General features: G+C 37.0%; 1 protein-coding gene across 1 annotated transcript in view; it reads right to left on the reverse strand.

Moving 5' to 3' along the window:
* LOC113116490 (myelin basic protein-like) overlaps positions 1-15463 on the reverse strand; it is a 31717-nt gene that overhangs the window by 3764 nt on the left and 12490 nt on the right. The window contains exon 3 of the mRNA XM_026284680.1: positions 14105-14168. Within this exon, the coding sequence (XP_026140465.1) occupies positions 14105-14168 (64 nt within the window). The remainder of the gene's footprint in view (positions 1-14104; positions 14169-15463) is intronic.

Below are 15463 nucleotides of genomic sequence, written 5' to 3' on the forward strand. Positions count from 1 at the left end.
AAAAAATAAGAGAAATTATGGAAACTTTGCCATTTGTAATAAATTCATAGATGAGTAGTTCTTATGATTCTGGATATTTTTCATAAAAAGGTATGTGTTAACAGATCTAGAGATTCATAGATTTCAGAGCAGTGCTTCCTCAGGAGGTCGTCAGGTTTGAACCCAGTGCAGCGAGACAAAGTCGCTACTGTACCACACAACACAAGAGAATCTGAATTCTAGTGTTTCTTACAGAGCTTCTTTGTGCCATCACAACGTTATTGTACAAGGACAAAGGATACAGTGTGACAGTAATAACTTCCCCAGGCTGGATTTAGCAAATTCTCTGCAAAGTGTAACTCATCTCATTTCTGAAGTCCATTTCGAAAGGTGTGTCTTTTCCAAATGAATCATTAAGGAAAGTCCAAAAAGAGACAAAAAGTTAATGCAACTACTGAAAAATGCTTGTATTTTCTACACCGATTATATTATTAGCCTAAATTTATTTATCAGAAGTGGAATTTTTAGAGACATCTTTTGTGCTTTAGTGGAAGCAAACAAACCACACCTTCTATACAAATGGTTTTGCAATGTCACAAATGTGTTTATATTTGATTAGTGGATTTAAACAGCAGGATGTACGCTTTAAAATGTTGTTCAAAATCCTACAGGTTAAAAATTCCCAGTTGAGAAAAATTATTCCCCCATTTAGTCAAGTCAATTTATTAGCATTGCACTTTTCAAAATACAGTCTGTTTGTTTTAAAGCAGCTTTTCAAAGTTTCATGATGTCATAATGCCTAATTGTTCACATTTAGCAGTTTAGAGCTGGATAATAGTACAATTCAGAAAACTTCTTTGTGTAGTGGCAATCCTAATTACTATTTGATGATGCACATCACTTCCACAATTAAATTAAGCAAGTGAACCAAGTTGTTTAAGAACTTCATGACACCCAAAACAGTCATGTTGTGTGAAAGAAACAGCAATCCTACAACTTTGAAAATCGTGTATGAAATGTTAGTGGAAAGTTAGTGGATTTATACCTAATAGATGATACATAATACAAAATATGAATCAAAGGTAACTGTGGCAAAGAACAAAAAACTCCAGTAGATTATTCTTAGATAATGGAGAAAAAAAGTGAATGAAGAAAAGGTAAATGCATGCAGTTAAATTGATAGGAAGTAAATAGATAATTAAAGCATTTAGGCTAAACAGTCATATTTGGAGTAATTAGCAGGCTGATCAACTAGTTCCTGGGCCCAAATCAGTATGTTTTTATGTAAACCCATACAGGAGTATAGTACCTCCACAGAATGTGGTATAGAATGGTATTATCAATGATCTTCCATCTAACTCTCAAGAACAACTAGATTTATAGCTAGGATATGTATAAACCTCTATGGTGCCCCTCAACACTGCACCCTTGAGTGCACCATTGTCACTCCTTTTAACACATTTCTGCTATTTAAATGCCATTTAAAAATCCCTTACAAATGCAGGTTGCAATCTGCAGAGGATTTAGCCATCAAACCCACTTTTCTCTTAAAGAAACTGTAAGCGCAAAGTATACTTCAGTCTTTTATGCGAATGGTATCTACGCTAATATTTGTCTTTTTCTCTCTTGTTCTGAGGTCACAGTGGCCACCAGATCCAGTCTGTATCCAGATCAGAGGGTCACTGCAGTCACCGGATCCAGTATGTATCCAGACCAGATGGTGGATCAGCACCTAGAAAGGACCTCTACATCCCTGAAAGACAGCGGAGACCAGGACAACTAGAGCCCCAGATACAGATCCCCTGTTAAGACCTTGTCTCAGAGGACCACCTGGACAAGACCACAGGAAACAGATGATTCTTCTGCACAATCTGACTTTGCTGCAGCCTGGAATTGAACTGCTGGTCTCGTCTGGTCAGAGGAGAACTGGCCCCCCAACTGAGCCAGGTTTATCCCAAGGTTTTTTTCTCCATTCTGTTTCTCCATTTCGGTTCCTTGCGCTGTCGCATCTGGCTTGCTTAGTTGGGGTCACTTCATCTGTGAAAATGAGTGAAATTATAGACTTTCAAAAGCTCACTCCATTTGAAATGGGGTGCTAGGAATTTATCCTTTTCCACTGTCTGTACTATTTCTCCATTTAGATTATTGGCATTGATCATTTAGTGCCAACCAAAACAATATGCATCTACCTCTACCAGACACCATGAATTATTGGCCAGTTTTCACATTATTTCACTTTTTTTGGGGGGGGGGGGGTGGGGGGGTGGGGTGTAGGAAGAGTAAAAAAAAAAATTTAAAAAAAGGTTAAAAAATATCTACACTGGTTTAACCCCTGTATGTGTGGCCACACATAGCTCGAAGTTTGACAACAAATTTGCTCATGATATGATGGTAGACGGTTTTATCACTTCTGTGCAATATGCAGTATTTCTTTATTTAAGGTATTTTGCCTTTAATGCAGCTTCCAACCTTTGTGGTTTGATAATATTCAAGCCAGGTGACTGAGCTGTAAGGTTTGTTATCGATTGGGTTTTTTACAATACCGGTGCCATATCGATACTTTTAAAATGGTACCGGTGCCTAAACCGTGCCTTAACCGACCCACAAAAAACTATGGATAACATTTAAAGAACATTAAATATTTAAAATAAATCAATGGTTTCCCGGTCCGGTCAACACTGCACTGGCTCCCTATCAAACATCGTATAGATTTTAAAATATTGCTTATTACTTATAAAGCCCTGAATGGTTTTGCACCTCAGTATTTGAATGAGCTCCTTTTACATTATACTCCTCTACGTCCGCTACGTTCTCAAAACTCAGGCAATTTGATAATACCTAGAATATCGAAATCAACTGCGGGCGGCAGATCCTTTTCCTATTTGGCGCCTAAACTCTGGAATAACCTACCTAACATTGTTTGGGAGGCAGACACACTCTTGCAGTTTAAATCTAGATTAAAGACCCATCTCTTTAACCTGGCTTACACATAACATACTAATATGCTTTTAATATCCAAATCCGTTAAATGATTTTTAGGCTGCATTAATTAGGTAAACCGGAACCGGGAACACTTCCCATAACACCCTATGTACTTGCTACATCATTAGAAGAATGGCATCTACGCTAATATTTGTCTGTTTCTCTCTTATTCCGAGGTCACCGTAGCCACCAGATCCAGTCTGTATCCAGATCAGAGGGTCACTGCAGTCGCCCGGATCCAGTACGTATCCAGACCAGATGGTGGATCAGCTCCTAGAAAGGACCTCTACAGCCCTGAAAGACAGCGGAGACCAGGACAACTAGAGCCCCAGATACAGATCCCCTGTAAATACCTTGTCTCAGAGGACCACCAGGACAAGACCACAGGAAACAGATGATTCTTCTGCACAATCTGACTTTGCTGCAGCCTGGAATTGAACTACTGGTTTCGTCTGGTCAGAGGAGAACTGACCCCCCAACTGAGCCTGGTTTCTCCCAAGGTTTTTTTCTCCATTCTGTCACCGATGGAGTTTCGGTTCCTTGCCGCTGTCGCCTCTGGCTTGCTTAGTTGGGGTCACTTCATCTACAGTGATATCGTTGACTTGATTGCAAATAAATGCACAGACACTATTTAACTGAACAGAGATGACATCACTGAATTCAATGATGAACTGCCTTTAACTGTCATTTTGCATTATTGACACACTGTGACTTTAATTTCAAGATATTTTCTACTGACACACTACAGCAAAATAAATAAATAACTGGCCGAATGCCATTCTTTGGGGTGAAAATTCTAATGTCCCTAAGACTTTTGCACAGTAGTGTGTGTATAAAGTACATATAATTTAATTATACTTATTTAAACATACTTATGTATGCGTTCATATGTGTTAAGGGAAAACTTAACAGTAGATGGCAAAACAATTGCTTCTTGCGTACATTTCGGAGAACCAGGACAAATATTTCTATATTTCTATATCTGCGTTCTGATTCGATTCGGTTCATACTGGTTTCATATTGGCACCGGGTATCTGTACCCAACACTACTAAGCTGGCCAGGGCAGGTTTGTAATGTTGGATTTTGTAAAAACAGGGTCTTCAAGATCAACATGAAGTTTGCTGCTACATTTGCTACACAGTAATTCTGTGTTATTTGGATAAAAGTCTGACGATGCAAAGGTCTGACGAAGTCTTGCCATGCTTGCCATGCACCAAACATTTGGGCTGTTAAGGTGTTAAGGGCAAGTGCTTAGGGAAGCATGTGTCTAAACGGAAAAACTCTGCAGGACACTGGTCCTCTGGGGGCAGGACTGGACACACCTGGTTCAGGGCCTTTATACAGAGTGCAAGGAAGTCGTGGCCTAGTGGTTAGAGAGTTTGACTCCTAACCCTAGGGTTGTGGGTTCGAATCTCAGGTGGCAATACCACGACTTAGGTGCCCTTGAGCAAGGCATCGAACCCCCAACTGCTCCCTGGGCGCCGCAGCATAAATGGCTGCCCACTGCTCCGGGTGTGTGTTCACAGTGTGTGTGTGTGTGTGTGTGTGTGTTCACTGTTCTGTGTGTGTGCACTTTGGATGGGTTAAATGCAGAGCATGAATTCTGAGTATGGGTCACCATGCTTGGCTGAATGTCACGTCACTTTCACTTTAACCCTGTTTATTACTTACTGTCAACTTAATTTAAAGGTTGGAAATTTTAAAATGCAACATATATCACAGTATATGGATCTTCATAAACAGGGCTGGATATTGTTCGAAATTTTCCAGTTCCATTTAAATGAACTTTTATCATGTTTTTTTGATATTTTACCTTCACTGAATGTAGTGTTGCTGGAAGGTAGTAATGTTGAGTAATACTAGTCTATCAATCAGCATGTGCTTCAAAGTTGTTTTTTTACACTATTAATATCATTTTGCTTTTAAAGCAGGAATAAGCTAGTTGGCCAAATAGTCTATTGAAGGCTGACACACTTGTTCATTTCCCTAAATTAATTAACTATAAACTGTTATACTTAGTTGTATCCATGTATACACACACTCCATAAATGCCCTATTTTACAAATAATAATGTAGTCAGAAGATGGTGTGATGCAGTGAGTGGTGTCCACATTTTTAAACATTTAAAATTTATGAAAATAAATATTTTCTATCACTTTGTTTATCACTCTTGAAATGAGGTACACAGTCCCAACCCTAGTGCTCTAGCAGGAGCCATGAGGTCATCTCACTTGTTATTTTTTGCCCTACTTTGAGGAATATTATAGTACATACATTTCAATCCAAGTTGTATGGACTTTGTGTACAAACAAATAAAAACTAAGTTGCTTCGGTCCAGATATTCAACTTTTCATATACAGAGTTTTCCTTTTTTTATTATTCATCTGCTGTTAAGTTTCTGGGTGGGGGAACCACTCTTGTTTCACCCTGAAAGCTCTTTGGATTGGTTACACTAATGAGGTTTCATTTATACTTGCTCTGCAAACAACAACATACTGTGTACTGCCTCAATGGTGAATTCTCTGTGCCTTCCATCTCCACAAAGAGATCATTGAAATATAGTGTTGGTTCATGCCTTGGTGAAACGTTATTGTTCAGTAAAGTTATTACTGAAAAGAAAAGGGTCAATAATACTGTTTGGTTTTTTGAATACTTGTTTTGACAATTAAAAAAATTCAAATCACATGTAAACTTTAACAAAGTTATATGCTGGTTAGAATGCACGGTATGGACTGAGATTGAGAGGTGGGCAGGTCAAGTAGTGGGTCAACCAGCAATGCTAGCCACTCTATGCATTAATGAACAAAGTGAGTGATCACTTGAGCCATTCAAATTCAACCCTGAATTCCCTGCTGCACACTTGCATGATACAAGAAGCTAAAAGCTCTTTGATGAAGCTATTTAAACCAGATTAAATGGTCATAACTACATAAACTGTATGGCAAGGTAATGGTCCCCAACCTCAGACATGATCATGCAATACAAAACAAGAGTTATATAGTTCTTTCCTTTTTCTAATCCAGTGGAACAAAACGGAGGAAGGTTTAAGCAAAAGATAACGGTTTAATCAAGCTGACAATGAACAGGTGAAAAGCTATGGGTTCAAATTCTGTTAAATTCAAAGGCTGCATCCTAGTAAGGTTGCAAATGCCGCCACATCAAGCTTCATCGAAGGCCATGTCAATCTGAAGGATCCTTGAAAATAAGCCTTTATTGTATGTCTTTCATTCAGCCGATTTTGAAAGATGCAGCAAGTTTATACTTCCATGACCCACAATACTTTGCACACATTCAAAGAATTCAAATTCAAAAAGAATTCAAGGAAAATTTATGAGAACATACAATTTCATTATGCAATGCAATACAAAAAATTATTTAGGAGATGAAGCAATTCATTTTTATTTTTATTATTATTATTTATTTTTTATCACATAATGCTAAACTGTGTGTAATGTAAACTACTGGGAGACCACAGGCAGTTTGTCATGAAGGGAAGGTTATTAACAGAAAGTCAGTAAAAAAAAAAAAAAAAAAAAAAAACATTTAAATGTTATTTGTATTTTCATGCTGTGACCATTGGGGCAGAAACATTTATGACATAGCCAAGCCATGAAGCTATTTGGATACAAAAAGCTGCTCCCACTCTTGTATTAAAAAATAATGTGCATAAGAAGGACATAAACTTACTAGTAAACAGACTTGTAATTTGAGAAGTACCCAGCATATTCCCCAGGGATGGAAATTAGCACCCGCCACAAGCCAAATGCGGGTGTGTTTGTGTTGTGGCGGGTAAACTCGATTCACCTACTGGCCACCGTGGCAGGTAAATAAAAATAGCATACTGTTTCACCCGGTCGGTGGACAAAAAAAAAAGTTAATTTTCATCCTTGGTGTGTGTACAGCACGCAATAAAGTGTAATATCATCAGAAGCAGCTCCGTGGAGAAAGGCGGTGTAAAACGGGTTTGAAACGGTGGCATTGTTCCCAGTTAAGTGCTTGCAGCTGACGTTAGTGCGGCCGGCAGAGTGATATATTTGTTGGTTATTTACAGTACGTTTTATAGCACGCCCTCATGATATACAAGATCGCTTGAAGAGTTACATTTGTTATCGCGCACAAGTTTCCGCATACTGACACGTCTCTGTCAGATCCCAGTAAGTTCATTCTCCTCAAGCATTTTACAAAATTTTAGATTATATGGACAGTTTGTGTTTATCTTATTGTTTTTAACGGCATAATAAGCAAACTAACAAACAGTATTATCGGTCGTGTGTCTAAAAACTGCTGTCCGGGGGATGCATTTTATTTCCAGTCTTCAAATACTTTTCAGAAGTTAGCTCTGTGGCTAGTAAGTCAACCCTCTACATTGCGAGTAAATCACTATCCTATGCGACTAAATCTTCCTTCTGGCTACTAAATGATGTCTAATGTGAGCCAATGGCTAATAAATTCTCTGATTTTACTCGCCAGTGTGTTAGTTGGAGGCTAAGTTTAGCACAGATATTTTCACTCACGAACACTCAGACTCTCCGTCAGACGATCTGTGCCTTTTTTTCCTCAATGTATCCGCAACGCACCTGTATAATGTACCATAAACTATAGTGTTAAGGAGCACAAATCGCCGTCGCATTCTCTCACACTCACATAAGACCCTTTCACACTGCCATTCCGGCAAATATAGGGGTAAAGTGTTCCGGCAATTGTGCTTTCACACACAACCCGTAAAGATCCCGTAACGACACGTGACATCAGGGCATGACGAGTAATGTACGAGTCGAAAACATGTTATACTTTCACTGAAGCAAGCGAACGATCTCGCCGTCAGCACGGAAAGTGAGGAACTAACTGATCTCTGCTTCATTACAGTTTGAACATATTTTTTCATCGCGAACGTTGATCTTCCTTCAAAACAGCCGGTAAAAGAGTCGTGCGTCATCACTTCGACACGGAATTAGATCTGGCTTTCGTTCACACAGAGCTCGTCCCGGGTTGAATCCGGCAATGTTACTAGGTCCCCGACCCGGGTTCAATGCGGGAATCAATCCCGGGACGTGGTTGCTTTCACACAGAAGGCGACCCGGCAATGTTCCGGCAATATGCCGGGTCCGACATGCAGTGTGAAAGGGGCTATAGAGAAAGGGGGGGGGGGGTTTGACGTGCTACATTTAAACAATATTATTTGTTGTATTTTCCTGTCAAAATAACGGCATTCCTACGGAAGACTTCAGCTTTTAAGAACAGCTGGGTTTTACTGTACTGGGTGGAGTTAATGCGTGAACGGCAATCTTATTGGCTGGTGCTCACCTATTATCGTCCCTGTTTTGATTTTAGCAAATCAGTTCAAGCGAACACACAAAACCTAATTAATATTCATGAATCCAGCAGCTCATTAATCCTTAGTAATCCTTAGTGTGTTTTTCTAGTTTTTAGTAGTATGAATTGTATTATTATTATTTTCTTATCAGGAGTTGTGTAAGGGTTTTTTTTTTCCAATGTTTTTTTTTTTTTTTTTTAACAGAAACACTGAATGACCAAAAAAGCACCACCACCAGTCCAGTTAAAATGTTCAGTTAAAACGACTAATAAGCATTCAAACATGGTTATCAAGTTTAATTCTAATTACTAAAGTTATATTCTTAAATGATACTTTATTATTATAAAGCTTGACTGACTGGTGAGTAAACTAAAATAATTACTAGCCAATGGCGATTCAATTGCCAAGGTGTCCGTAGAGGGTTGTAAGTTAAGTAGAAACAACATTATATCACTACACATGACGTTGCACAGTATACACTGAAATTGCTGAAGTACATTTGGAAATCTTTTCATTATAAAAAAAACAACAATGTAAATAAGACATTCATTTTGCAGTTGTTGTTCGCTTCAATGATTATAACACAGGATTTCCCTCGTATTGTGGCAGCACTGAGCTTCATCTAATTTCCAAGATGGCATTTACCAATGAGCAAAGACAGCTGGTGGAATGTGAAATTTAAAAATACACTTATGTATTTTGCTACATGCATTGTACGAATGTGAAATGTACAATAAATATACTATAACTCTAATGTTTCCCGCGATGGAGAAAACGTGGCCGGAATCACGGAATCCATTCATAAAAACAGAATTCACAGTTTAGCGCGTGTGACGCTCGCAACTAAATGAGAAATGAAAATTTACATGAAGAACATTTCCAGAACTGCTCTGAGAGTCACTTCATGAGCATTTGACTGTTTGATTTAAGAAAAAGAATCATATCACATGCACAGAATTGTAAAGGTATTCATTTATTTTCCAACCCGTCAAAATAAAAGTCAGATTTTATTATTATTATTATTTTTTTTATTATTACTACTACTACTACTACTACTACTACTACTACTACTATTAGTATGGTTCAGCACTGTTTTTTTCAGTATCCATTTTAAAAACTATCGGTTAATTAATCAGTATCAGCCAGTGTGGTCCAACCTTGCTATCGGTATCAGCAAAATCCAATATCGATCGACCATGTATAAAGTTATTGTCTCTCAAAAGAAAGAGTAGACTCTGAATCATTTAAATGAGACGTTTTTTAAATGAATTGCAAGCCAATTCATGTTGACGTCAACATAAAACATTAGCATATTGCCCGCTCACTTGTTGGTCTTTTTGCATTGGCCTGAATGAAAATGCCAATTTAATCTTTGCCACTAGGTGCCGCTTTTGGAGCCACAAAAATAGTGGTTTCCCGATTAACGCTGTACACAAAGCAGCACTGCGCTCACAAACATTGCTTTATCAGGCATCACAGGCATGATGAAATGAAAATGAGACCAATCGGACCAATCACTGCAGATTAACCTCACGCAATGGAAGGGTTAGGAAAAATTAATCATTAAATGAATCATTTGGGAGTCGTTTAGCATACAAGGTAAAAAAATAAATGCATATTATAAGACGATGGAAGTGTTTTTTGACCTTGCACTTTAATAGAAAACTATTTAGCTCAAACATCTAGAAGTGCATTTCATCATCTGGCATTTAGATGACTTTAAACAAATGACAATATACTTATTTTGGGATGGTGTGAATTTTGCCCATTGGCAGAACACAAAAAAAAATGTCCTTGTTGAGTCATGGCTCAGTGTTTTGGTGTGGGACATTTCAATCAGTATATTCCCACTTCCAATTTGGTCTCGAAAGTGGCATATGTATATGGTATATATTTCAAATCCATGCATTTATCTAATGTGTATATTTTTCTTTTTTAAATAATTGTGTATTTTGTATATACTGTTATTCTGCTAGTGTGTATATTCTCCTTCTATATGCATGTGGTTACTGTGTCTGGATCATGCACCAAAGATTTCACATATCACTACATTATAAAAGATGAAAAAGATACTTCAAAGATTGATCAGATTTCAGATAAAAGTTAACCCAACTCAGTTAAAGCCCTGCTGCAACAAACAGACCCACACAGTATGAAGCAGTGGGACTGAGGCACGGGAAGCATGTCTGTGAGAGGGGCTATAGGCATGCGGTCTGTGTCCAGGCCTCCCACCCCTGCATGAAATCCTCTCCATAGCGGCATTCACGAGAAACCGAGGGCGCCCACAGGCCCCAAAGACAGTCCCTCATCTGTTTGACTGTCATTGAGCATTCACCAGCTATTCCTCATCTCATTCTCTACATGCTAACTGCAGCAGAATACTCAATTTGTGCTCTAAACAACTGTAACATCTACAAAAATAAGCTAGATGATACATTTAGAAAATATTTTGGCCAGAAAAATGTAGAGGGAGCACTTCTCACCATTAACTGGTTGCTTATTAAAATGCCTATTATTATTGTTTATTACTACTTATAAAGCACATTCCACATGACCATATTCTACATCCCTAATCCCAACCAATAACTAAACTTTACTACCTTACTTACTATTGATAAGCAGCAAATTAAGAGTTTATTGAGGCAGAAGTCAGTTAATGGTTTGTCAATAGCTAGAATCCAAAGAATCCAAAAGCGACTTACATTGCATTCAGGCTAACAATTTTCTCGTAACATTTGTTCCCTTGGATTCGAACCCCCAACCTTATTAACACAATGCTCTACCACTTGAGCTACAGGAACATTAAACTAATATATATATATATATATATATATATATATATATATATATATATATATATATATATATATATATATAATTAGAGCTGCAACGATGCGTCGACGTCATCGATTACGGCAACTACAAAAATACGTTGACGTGCGTGAAATGCGCCGTCGTGTCACACCGTTTACCTCTCGCGTAATTAGAGCTTCTGCTCCTGGGAATGGAGAAAGTTGCATTCTATCACAAAAACAGAGACCACGGTTATCAAAAGTATGGGAATACTTTAAACAGTGGCCAAATAAAATGATCCTTTGTTCCCTTTGCAAAACCGAATATGGTGTACCACGGCAACACAACTGTAATGCACAAGCACCTCCGAGGAAAATATACTGGAGCTCTCCGGTGTTTTACGGTTTAACTGGTTACCGTGTTATCTGGTGACCAACTTCCTGGTTCAGGTCTCCGCTGCAGATGCAATGGAACGACCGCAGCAGATTCTGCGATTCTAAAAGCACAAACTGATGTGATATTATTAAGTGTCTAATAAATGCAGACTTGCTCATTGCTTGATTCTGATATTCTTGTAAGGATTACCAGTTATTGGTATGATCACCCGTAGCAGCTGAAGAAAGTAGGATAAACAAAAAAAATAAAAAATAAAGTATGTCTGTGTTGGCGCGGGTTTTTTAAGTGTTAAAAGATGGCGCACCGCGAGACAACAGTCAAGAACCACCGAGCTATCCATTTACACCGAATCAGCTCCAGATCTCTGGATTCAAGACAGGACTTGCCGCCGCTTCATCAAGGAAATGTGATCGTGTTAACTTGTGACCTGTGTTTACCTATTATGAAAATAAACCATAACAGAACCCTGACTACATTTTAAGGTTTGTGATGCTAAAGAACATTTCATGATGTCTCAGACAACTGTACATTTGTGGCTACTGTGGTTTAATTATAAACGCTATCGTTAACTCATATTACCGTAGTAAAATAATTGTCTTTGCATCTTTATTTTTGTATACTGTAAAAACTTCAACCACATTGAAGTATTTTTTGAAAAAAATAGAATAAAATAAAAGGTTAAATAAAAGGTTAATAAGTTGAACTTATTTTAGTTTTTTATTTTATTTTATTTTGTATTTTTTTTTTAAATTATAAAAGGATTCATTAGCTAATAAAAAAAAACATTAGATTTATTTTAGTAAAAATTATCGTTAGATTAGTCCACAGAAAAAATAATCGTTAGTTGCAGCTCATATATATATATATATATATATATATATATATATATATATATATATATATATATATATTATACACATGCATACATATACATACACACACAACAGAAATATATATAAACACACATTATATACACACACATTATATATAAAATAAATAACATAAGCATATTACATCCAGAGTTCAAAACATCAAGATTATCATAGAGGATGGCTATAGAAATAGTGAAAAATAATGTCTAAAAACACTATTTTAAACTTTGGGCTGTGTTGTGCCCTCATTTATTATGACAGCACAGTGTTTGGATGGAAATTAATCCGAGGACGATTTCTCGAATGAAATCCATTCAGAACAAAATGATGTATTACGCGTGTATATTTTTTAGAATGCCCTGTTGCCTGTGTATTAACTTTCATCGTGGCTGGACTTTGTGTTTGCCAGATATAGAGCAATTCGTCGAAATGGCAAACCCTTAAAAATGTATAGCTTATGTCAAATTTTTAAATACTTTTATTAAATCTGTCATACCAGTTATTTAATTAAAAAATGTTTAAATGGCAAAAAAATATGAACCTGAATATGAACCACAATCAATGTCCAGAAACATAGTAAGGACATCTGGACATCACAACAGAACATCTGACATCAGCGGTTCAGCCGTAGTTTTATGAAGCTACGAGAATACTTAATAAATTGAATGATGTCTTTACTATGTTTCTGTGCCTTGCTCGTGTTAGGATCCTTGCTGTCTATGGAAGGCTCAGTAAGCTCTCGGATTTCATCGAAAATATCTTAATTTGTGTTCTGAAGATGAATGGAGATCTTACGGGTTTGGAACGACATGAAGGTGAGTAATTAATGACAGAATTTTTATTTTTGGGTGAACCTTCCCTTTAAATGCTGTCTAAACATCCTCTTTATGTAAAAACAGCACAATGATAACCCCTGTGTAACTGAAACGGTTCTCTACATAACTGAACATTAAATATTATTAAAAGTTAGGAAGAAAAAAAGGTTTGTTGTGTAGATCACAAATAACATGAGTAAATTATCAAACTGTTTATTCCATTTTTTCACTGAATTTATGAGAATGTTGACAAATATTTCAGCCCTGCGTTTGATGCTCATTAGTCTAGTTAGTAGTCTCATTTGCATTTATACATTTTCAGTTGATTTTTTTTCAAGCTCAGATTCCTTATTTGCTTTTTAAGTGTAAAATATATTTTCATAAAAATTAATAAATAAGCAAACTGCATGTTTAATAATCAAAGAAGATAAATACTGTTTAACAGTTTGTAGTTAGAACCACTGGACTAGTAATAGATAATAACATAATTTCCACACACACAGAGAGAGAGAAAGAGAAGAATGACGTTTGGGCAGTGAACAGTGAAGGCAGTGACAGACTAGCTTTCTGAACAATATGAGCTTTTGAATATGGACGCAGAAGCCTGTAGTCTCTCTAGAGCCTGTGCCAGCTGGTGTTAGCTCCAACAACCTTAAACGTGCAGTAGAAACACCACTGTGTCATCTGCTTACTCATTCCAGAACACACATCCAGAGAAAAACATAGCTATTATTGTTTTGTATGCGTGGTTATTACCACAAAAAACTTGTAAAATAAATGTACATTTTTTAAGCAGCCTAATTTAGAGTGAAGATAAATGTGAAGATAAATCTGCCATAAGATCTGAAGAAGCTGGACGATGATGGGTAAGCCATTAATCCCTGATTAGTAGATATACAGTTCAAAAAAATATATATGCAAATAAATAAATAACACTTAGAAATGTTCTTACCAAATACCTCATCCTGTGACACCGGTGAGTCTGCTGGGATGTGTTCAGATACGGTTGATGATCCCTTCAAAAATACAAATACAAAGTTTTACATTTACAACCAAATAATGCTTAAATAAAACACAAATTGTAATTGCACTGAAACATGAAATATTCTACGTGACAATATTTTTAAAATAATGTTATATTAGCAAAACCTAAATATTCAAACTCTGTACATCCTTCTGCAACTTTAAGTGAAATGAGACCAGACATTTAATCATACAAATGACTAAAACCTAAAAACTGGTATTTTCCAGGGGTATAATCCAATAAACGTGTTAAGGGCAATTTACTGTAAAACTTATGCTGAAGCCTCGGTGTAGATCACAACAACTGTGACTCGTAATCTTGGTAACTAAAGAGATTCCACCAGCATAATTATAAGAAGAAGAAGAATCTACAGTAGTTTTGCATCTATGAATGTTATAAAGCTTGAAGCATCTAATGAAAGATGACTACATACATTACGTAAAAGATAAGGGACTCTACAAAACTAAAAATGTTCTAAATGTCAATCATAATATGAGAAATAAACAGATGCCTTGACATCAGTGCAGATCTATAAACTATGATCCATGGCTATGGCATAGGTCAAGTGCCAAACTTTAACTAACCCTTTGAAAACTCGGTCCAGAATACAAAGCGGAATACAAAGCCCGGTGTTTCACAGAAATTCAAACAGCTTGGAATCCAAATGCTGCATTTCACTTCATTTCAAAATTGATATTATGCTAGTGTGGCTCTGTCTGCATAGGAGACTTGAAAAGAGTTTAACTAGTACTACCTGTCATAAATCTATGCAAATGTGCAACAAATAAAATACCTGTTAACACTGAGATATTTTTGTAATCCTGGTACACGTGGGTCTTTTGCCTGGGTTGTCCTTTCTCTTCCTTTTTTTTTTTTTAACTACACTGCATTACACTTGATCCAAATGTCAAACTTCATGTGAACCCTTGTTTTCACCACACACTCTAAAAACACACTTCACTTCTCTTCTTAAATCAAGAGCAACAACATCTCCACCTTTGCTTTCTCTAATGTAAAACTACACTAAGCTGTGCAGACCATTTGAAAAATAGCTGGCCTCCAGTATGACTACTTATCTGTGCTATCTAGCATTGACTGGTGCCCCCTAGTGAGTGTATACTTCACGTATAGGGAGTGGTGCTACTGGTGTGTGTGTGTGTGTGTGTGCGCGTGTCATGGGGCATGAAGACTGTGTCTATGTGGAATACAGACTTGACGGTAGCCTCTTTAACATCCATTGACTCCAGACCCACACAAAGATAAAGCATACCAAATCTGTGAGCTTCA

Source organism: Carassius auratus, chromosome 16 (assembly GCF_003368295.1).
Source record: "Carassius auratus strain Wakin chromosome 16, ASM336829v1, whole genome shotgun sequence".
NCBI lineage: Eukaryota > Metazoa > Chordata > Actinopteri > Cypriniformes > Cyprinidae > Carassius > Carassius auratus.